A 7,992-nucleotide genomic window follows, 5' to 3' on the forward strand; every position below is an offset into this window, starting at 1 on the left:
GCATGTTTAGAACTAATTTTAATAACTTCACCCAATGAACAGGTGCAATATTGATAATCATCAACAGTGAATTTAGAGGGGCATTTCACTTTTTATGATTTAGTGATAGGTCTATTCCTAACTAAAAGGGACAGAGCATCATGCAACCTTCATAACAGAAAATGACACTGTGTTATGGTGACGAATAAATAAATAAATAAATAAATAAATAAATAAATAAAACATTTGTCACCATAAGTCAGATTACATAGGCATATGTTCCATATACAAAGAAAACAATCACTTCTTTGTCACTTGTTCAAACTGTTGAACACTGCCACCAACTGTTCAGGAGGATTRTWACAYCCSTAAAGGTTGTCTCACTGTGGAAGAGGTGTGTACAGCAGAGTGGACAAAGATTTGTCTGTGGTGGCCMTGGCCACCYMCTGGCTCCGCCCCTGCCTGCAGTTCCTCTCTCACTTTTTCCTTTACAAAAACGTTTCTTTATCTCTTGGTCGCTGTCTGTTTGAGGAGATGAAAGTGTGTATTATTAGAGTCTGATTTTAAGTTTAGATTTGTCTTTGAAGCCCGCTCAGATTACGTTTTGTCCAATCACTATGTGTCAGATCAACTTCAAACCCAAGAACTTTGTATGCACTCATTAATCTCGAGCTTAAAACGTATTATTTGAACAGTTCTTTTCCCCTGGTAGAATGACTGTAATGATGACTGCATGTGTTGCTGTAATCAGTTCATAATTTAATCCAAAAATGCATTGATTTTGATGTAAAAGTGTCAGATGTGGGAGCTCACCTGTGGCCTCCACCATCCCCTCTAGGATGACAACGATCTCCAGCTCCTCCTTGGCCAGGTGGGCCTGTGAAATCTCCCAGAAGGGGCTGTGCTGGTTGATCTCGTGGCAGATGATGAGCGGCGACACAAGGAAGAGCCTGTCGTCTCCCGTGTTGTAACCCACATTAATGTCCGTCTGGTTCAGGGGGATGAACTCCCCTTCCTTGGTTTGCTTCGACTTGATCAGCTTGGCTCTGATCGAAGCCTCCACGATGTGTGAGTTTCGGAGGTCTCCGACTCTGAACATCAGGCACAGCCTCCCGTCTCTCATTGAGATGACGGCGTTGGTGGAAAACACTAGTGTCTCAGCTCGCTTCTTGGGCTGCGAGATCTTAACGAACATGCAACCCACCATGAAGGCGTTCACGATAGATCCCAGCACCGACTGGACTAAAAGCAGAACGATCCCCTCGGGGCATTTGTCCGTGATTACTCTGTATCCATACCCGATGGTGGTTTCTGTCTCAATGGAGAACAGAAACGCTGATACAAACCCGTTGAGGTTATTGACGCACGGAGTCCACTGGTTATCCGCTAAATGTTCCAGGTCGCCTCGGAGGTAAGCGATGAGCCACCACATCAGGCCGAAGAAGAGCCACGTCACCGTGTACACCAACACGAAGATGAAGAGGTTGAACCTCCATTTGAGGTCTACCAGGGTGGTGAAGATGTCCGTCAGGTAACGATACGTCTCCCGAACGTTCCCGTGGTGGACGTTGCACTTCCCGTCTTTCTGGACGTACCGCTGGATCCTCTTGGCTCGGTCTATCTCTGCCAGCTGCTTGGGCAGGTCCTCTCGGGCCTGCTTCGGCAGCTTGGGCTTCCTGACGGCTGGGCTCTCCACATCCTGCTCCATGGGGTTTCTGAGTGGATTCAAGCCTGGAAGAAAAGAAACACCGAAGTAACTATGAACGAGGTGAAAACTTAAAAAAAAAAATAAAACAATTTATGACCAAAATTTTAAAATTCATTATACAAAATGTAAAAAACCAGAAACTATCACAAAGAATAAAAATTAGCATTCGTGTGATTTGCGTCACAATTTAACCTCTTAAACCCCAAAGGGTTTTCTTGAAGTTTGTGCACGAAAAAGCATGCCCAAATGTAAGTGGGTGTATCTCTGCACCTAAAGACACCATATAAATAGCTTTATTTTGATATCAAGGGTAACACTTGGTAGATTTCATCAGGAGTGTAAATATCACATCAAATGCTTTTTGTTTCAGAGATTCTGAGGATGGAACATAGAAAAAAATAGTTTTTCTTCCCCTCGGCTGAGGTTTTTCTGCATTATACAGCATATTATCTTTTCAAAAGTATAATGAATCAGGCTAAAAACTCTTGGAAACCATGAATCCACTTATGAACATTACCTGTGCAAAACCTCGTGCTGCTGAAGTAAACTACAACAAAGTTACAGAGGTTTTAGTTTAAAAATATTTAGATGTTTTTTCTTGTGGCACAAATTGGTACATTTTGGCTCCACCTACAACAAGTACAAGAGTTTTTTAAAGTTTTTAGTTACAAAACTTAAGAAACTTGATAAATAAATAAACTAACCAGCAAAAACGGCACATTTTATAATTTATTTTATCTTTTAAACGGCACGTAGACACAACCAGAAGTGCGCTTTACATGTAAAACGTGTTTTTTAGTGTTTTTATCTGAGTGCTAGGTCTTCTCTTTTTTTTGTTGCTAGTTGAGTGAATTCTGGTTGGAYTGTGATGAAACTTATATGTTTAGAATCTGTCAGGTCTCTGCTTTCAGCAGACATGTTGTTTGTGTGTGAAGAAGTCACTGGTGAACAGCTGAGACTGGGTTTTGTCGAGACGCCATTTTGTACAGTTTGTTTACACACAGATTCAACTGTGTGTTGTTTTATCTGTCTGATGGACGTAGAAATGGTTTCTATGAGTTTTTAGCCAAGATCCTGACATTTCTATAGATAACACATGTCTATGTTTACCTATGAGAACATTGGTTAATAAAGAAAGAAAAAAACTAAATAAAAAATAAAGACAGCAAAAACAGCTAAAAGTGAAGAAACCACACAGATGGTGCTGCTGGCACTGATTGACATTTCTGATTGCGACAACAAGTTTAGGGTGGCATCTCTGGGTTTTTTTTGTGCAGATGATGTGATGCCGTCAGACAGCGAGGACCTCCAGGAGGCATCGGAGTGACTGACGGCCGCCAAGCAGGAAACAGCTGAGATTAGCACTCCTTAACTCCTGTCTACACTAACAGCTAAAGCTGTAACTTTTCCTGCAGCATCCGCACCTCTTGTCCACATGCAAACTGAGATTTTGGTTTTAAGAGGCTCTTTTCAAACTAAAAAAAGGCAAAAAGTGGGTCACAATGTCGGTTTGTTGACAAAATATCTCATGAAACACCTGGCAGATTTTAACAAAACTTTCCCAAAGTTATCACTGGATGTACAACTACAACAAGGTCTGTCACGGTAACAAATTTTACTGGACCATAAATGTGACCCATCGTATCGAAATGAGGATTAAGTCAAATTTGGTCAAAATGACCTAATTACATTTTCAGATTCTTGTCTTTAAAAGCTACATTTTGATACCTGGATCATCCTGATATCATAATTAAATCCATATATATGACTTAATTTGTGTTGTTGGTTAACACAAACAGGAACATGGCTATAATTTAGGCAATTTAATAAATATTCTGCTAACATTGGATGTGTTTAGCAGCTAAAAGTCATCCCCAACATGTAATCTGAGAGCTAATAAATCTGCAACTACTAAACTTTTACAGCTACCTCGGTTAGAGATGGTTGCCACAGCTAATCAAAGAGCCAACTCAAAAAACACTGTAACCCTTTACAGATGTGGTAGTAGCTGAGACTCTCCCCAACACAAACTCTAAGCATCTTTGATGCTCTAATGCTAACTACTAGCTCTAAGCTAATTGCCATGTGTGTTTGTTTACCAACATAAACATAAAAGTGCCTGTGACGTCAAATTTTTTGACATATATGAATGCATTTTTGAAAAGATGACATTGATAAGATATTGCAGAATGAATTTCATGTTGCTAAGATGAACAGTTGTTGAGATATTTGCCTGTAAWGTAACAGGAAGTGATGTCAAAGGGGAATGTCTGAACACAGTAGTGCTACAACAGCCAACAACACAGACTGTAGATTAGAATCTGATGCTTCTTTAGATTATTTTGAGTCATCAGAGAGAGTCACAGTTCAAATAATGTTATTTCATTAAACAAAAATCAGAGTTTTCTTTGTTAAAGAATTCCCCTTTGATGTCACTTCCTGTTTCACTTTGGCTGAGCCAAGCTCAAAAGAAAATAGACCAGTTATTGGACAAAATGGGTTAAATCGTGTCTATTATTCCACCTTTCTTAAATATAAAGATGTTTTTTTGACTTTTTGTATTTGAAGAATATGCATGTGACAGGACCTTTAAACTTCATGACCACGTGTGTTGGATGGGACTCAAGCCCAGTGCTTTGTTTACRCACAGTGTGGACCCACATTTCAGAATCATATTCAGTATATCTGTAAAACTACTGGAGTGAACACTTTCAAACTGCACCGACTAAAATATTTATTTTATGTTTGATTTAATGAGGACTTTTAACGCAACCAGAAGTGTGAGCCTTAATGAAATAGCAGTGGAGTAAATTGTTTTTATCRTCAAATTCTTTGGTTTTATGTAACAACTGAAATGTGACAACCCTGGTGTTGCTTCTCTGTCTGCGTTCACCGTGTGTGTGGAGCTGATCTGGAGGTGGTAGAAAAAAATWAATTTTATATTGAAGGTCCTCGTTCACCTGCTGCTGAACCTGGATCAGACTGACACGTCCCAGCCCAAACCACCATCATTCCCTATCACTGGAACAAATGTTCTCCGCTCAACTGGTGTGTACGTGTGTATTATAAGTGCGAGCAGCGCCGGTTTCCACAGCAACGCAACAGCTCAATCTACAAAAGTGAAGTGGGAGGAATGTGCCGGATGAGGCCTCGGCGTTTGGATAACATTCGTCTGTTTCATCCCCTGAGGACGAACAATGTACTGAGTCTGCTTTTGTGCAACGGGAGCTGCCATTCATCTAACATCTGGTTTTTTTTTGTTTTGTTGTTGTTTCTTTGTTTGTCACGCTGAATATCTGTGAATAAAAACACAACAATACAGGCCTGTTAATGGCACAGGCTATGAGGGCGCTCAGAACCGAAGACACACAATGAAAGCTCGTTGACACGAGAATATACGTGGAGAACAGATGTGTTTGTAGCAGCCAAAAAAAATAACTTGTTACAGCTCATAATCATGTCACAATCAGAGTTTCAGTAAAAGACAAGTGTTTAAATATTTGTGAAAGACTGCTTTTTAAAGTAAGTATTGAACACGTCACCATTTTTCTCAGTAAATATATTACTAGAGGTGCTAATGACATGAAATTTTCACCAGATGTTGGTAACAACCCAAGTGATCCATACATACAAAGAAATCAAACCATAAATGTCCAGAAATGAAGTTATTTGTAATAATGTGGAATGGCACAGGGAAAAAGTATTGAACACACTTACTGAAATGTATCTAATACTTTGTAGAAAAGCCTTTGTTGTCAATGACAGCTTCAAGACGCCTCCTGTATGGAGAAACTAGTGGCATGCATTGCTCAGGTGTGATTTTGGCCCATTCTTCCACACAAACAGTCTTCAAATCTTGAAGGTTTCGTGGACCTCTTCTATGAACTCTGATCTTTAGTTCTTTCCATAGATTTTCTGTTGGATTCAGGTCAGGTGATTGGCTGGGCCATTCCAGCAGCTTTAGTTTCTTTCTCTGAAACCAACTGAGAGTTTCCTTGGCTTTGTGTTTGGGCTCATTGTCTTGCTGAAATGTCCAGCCACGTTTCATCTTCATCATCCTGGTAGATGGAAGCAGATTTTTATCAAGAATGTCTCTGTACATTTTTCCACTCATCCTTCCTTCAATTATTTGAAGTTTGCAGTACCATATGCTGAAAAACAGCCCCACACCATGATGTTCCCACCTCCAAACTTCACTGTTGGTATGGTGTTTTTGGGCTGATGTGCAGTGCCATTTGACCTCCAAACATGATGTGTATTCTGGCATCCAAACAGTTCAATGTTGGTCTCATCTGACCAGACTATATTCTCCCAGTATTACACAGGCTTGTTTAAATGTTGTGCAGCAAACTTTAAAGGAGCTTCAACATGCTGTGTCTTCAGCAGTGGAGTCTTGCGTGGTGAGCGTGCATACAGGCCATGGTGGTTCAGTGCATTACTTATTGTTTTCTTTGAAACAATCGTACCTGCTAATTCCAGGTCTTTCTGAAGCTCTCCACAAGTGGTCCTTGGCTCTTGGACAACTCTTCTGATAATTCTTTTCACTCCTCTGTCAGAAATCTTGTGAGGAGCACCTGGTCGTGGTCGGTTTATGGTGAAATAATGTTCTTTCCACTTCTGAATTATGGCCCCAACAGTGCTCACTGGAACCTTCAGAAGTTTAGACATTCTTCTGTAACCGATGCCATCATTATGCTTTGCAACAATAAGGTTGTGAAGGTCTTGAGAGAGCTCTTTACTTTTACCCATCATCAGATGGTTCTTGTGTGATACCTGGCCATCATTTGGGACTGAACCAGCTGATATTAACTTGCACTGACAAGGGGCAGGCTTGCTTTCTAATTACTGAGAGAGTTCAGCTGGTGTCTTGTCTTTCCATGCCCTTTTACACCTCCCTTTCTTCATGTGTTCAATACTTTTTCCCTGTGCCATTCCACATTATTACAAATAACTTCATTTCTGGACATTTATGGTTTGATTTCTTTGTATGTATGGATCACTTGGGTTGTTACCAACATCTGGTGAAAATTTCATGTCATTAGCACCTCTAGTAATATATTTACTGAGAAAAATGGTGACGTGCTCAATACTTATTTTACCCGCTGTACATAGTTAGGTAGTTGTTTTTGTCAAGACTCTGCAAAATATAACTATATTTAAAATCTCAGTTAAGTAAAAACTTTTAATATTTGAAATTCCARGTTTAATTTGGTTTAGTTCCATGAATTCCTGTGAAAAGTGTCCAGTTTTTATAACTGACCTACTTTACAACCACACTCCTGAGACAAGATGGAGACAGGGGTCAGAAACAAAACTGAGATGGGTTCACATGCAGTGATGACTGAACAACTGATTTAAGAGACAATTTTTGATATGTGTTAGCAAAATAAGTAACAATGAGGATTTGTTTTCCAACACTGAGTTATTTTCAAATTCTGTCTCAAAAGATTAAAAAAATTGGCAGTTTGTCAGCCAGTTAGCAACAAGCTAGTTGCTTGATTTAGTCAAGATTATTCTAAAAAGTGTTTACTAAATTTAAAATCCCTGTTAAGGAACAACTTTTTAACATTTTAAAATTCCAGGTTTATTTCAGTTTATTTCCATTCCTTTTAGATTTTAGATCTTATTGCTCTTTTTAAATCTGAACGTACTAAACTAGCACAAACTTACAGAGCCCAAGCTGAATGATCACACTCAGCTGCCGGCACGCAGAAAGGAGGTGGAAAAAAGACAGGCTTCATATTTCCTTGGAGTAGTTAAAAGATGTTTATCTAAATATCAGGCTGCTGTCAAAAATGCAAAGACTCATTTTATCTCAAATGTTGTGTCTGAAAATATCAGTGAGCCTCAAACTCTTTTTAATTCTTTGAACTCGCTTTTAAATCCTCATGATTCATTTTGCCTGACCCCTTCTGCTTCACTATGTGAAAGGTTTTTAAAATATTTTATAGATAAAGTAAGCGCTGTCAGGGTTTAATCTTTACACAGCCCTGATCCTGTTATTTCACACACATCTCCTGCTGTTTTAAAGTGTTTTGAAGCTGTGGCTGTTTCTCAAAGTTCAACGCTTGAGGCCTTCATTCTGTCCAGGTGACGTTGTCCACCCCCAGACTGGATCTTTGGGGTGAACTATCCAGGTCACAATATTACAGAGTAATATTGTGTATGCTGTAAAGTGTCAGGAGGACTGTGATCAGTTATACATTGGAGAAACAAAACAGCCACTGTTCAAAAGAATGAACCAGCACAGACGAGCTACTTCGTCGGGTCAGGACTCTGTCCTTTACACTCATCTACAGGCCAGG

At 39.6% G+C, this 7,992-nt stretch overlaps 1 protein-coding gene across 1 annotated transcript in view; it reads right to left on the minus strand.

The window, feature by feature from the left end:
* kcnj6 (potassium inwardly rectifying channel subfamily J member 6) overlaps positions 1-7,992 on the minus strand; it is a gene marked incomplete at its 5' end in the record, with an annotated part of 32,287 nt that overhangs the window by 8,199 nt on the left and 16,096 nt on the right. Inside the window, 1 exon segment of the mRNA XM_014026272.1 lies at positions 793-1,710. Coding sequence (XP_013881726.1) covers positions 793-1,687 — 895 coding nt within the window.

This window comes from Austrofundulus limnaeus, unplaced genomic scaffold (assembly GCF_001266775.1).
Source record: "Austrofundulus limnaeus strain Quisiro unplaced genomic scaffold, Austrofundulus_limnaeus-1.0 Scaffold538, whole genome shotgun sequence".
Taxonomy (NCBI): domain Eukaryota; kingdom Metazoa; phylum Chordata; class Actinopteri; order Cyprinodontiformes; family Rivulidae; genus Austrofundulus; species Austrofundulus limnaeus.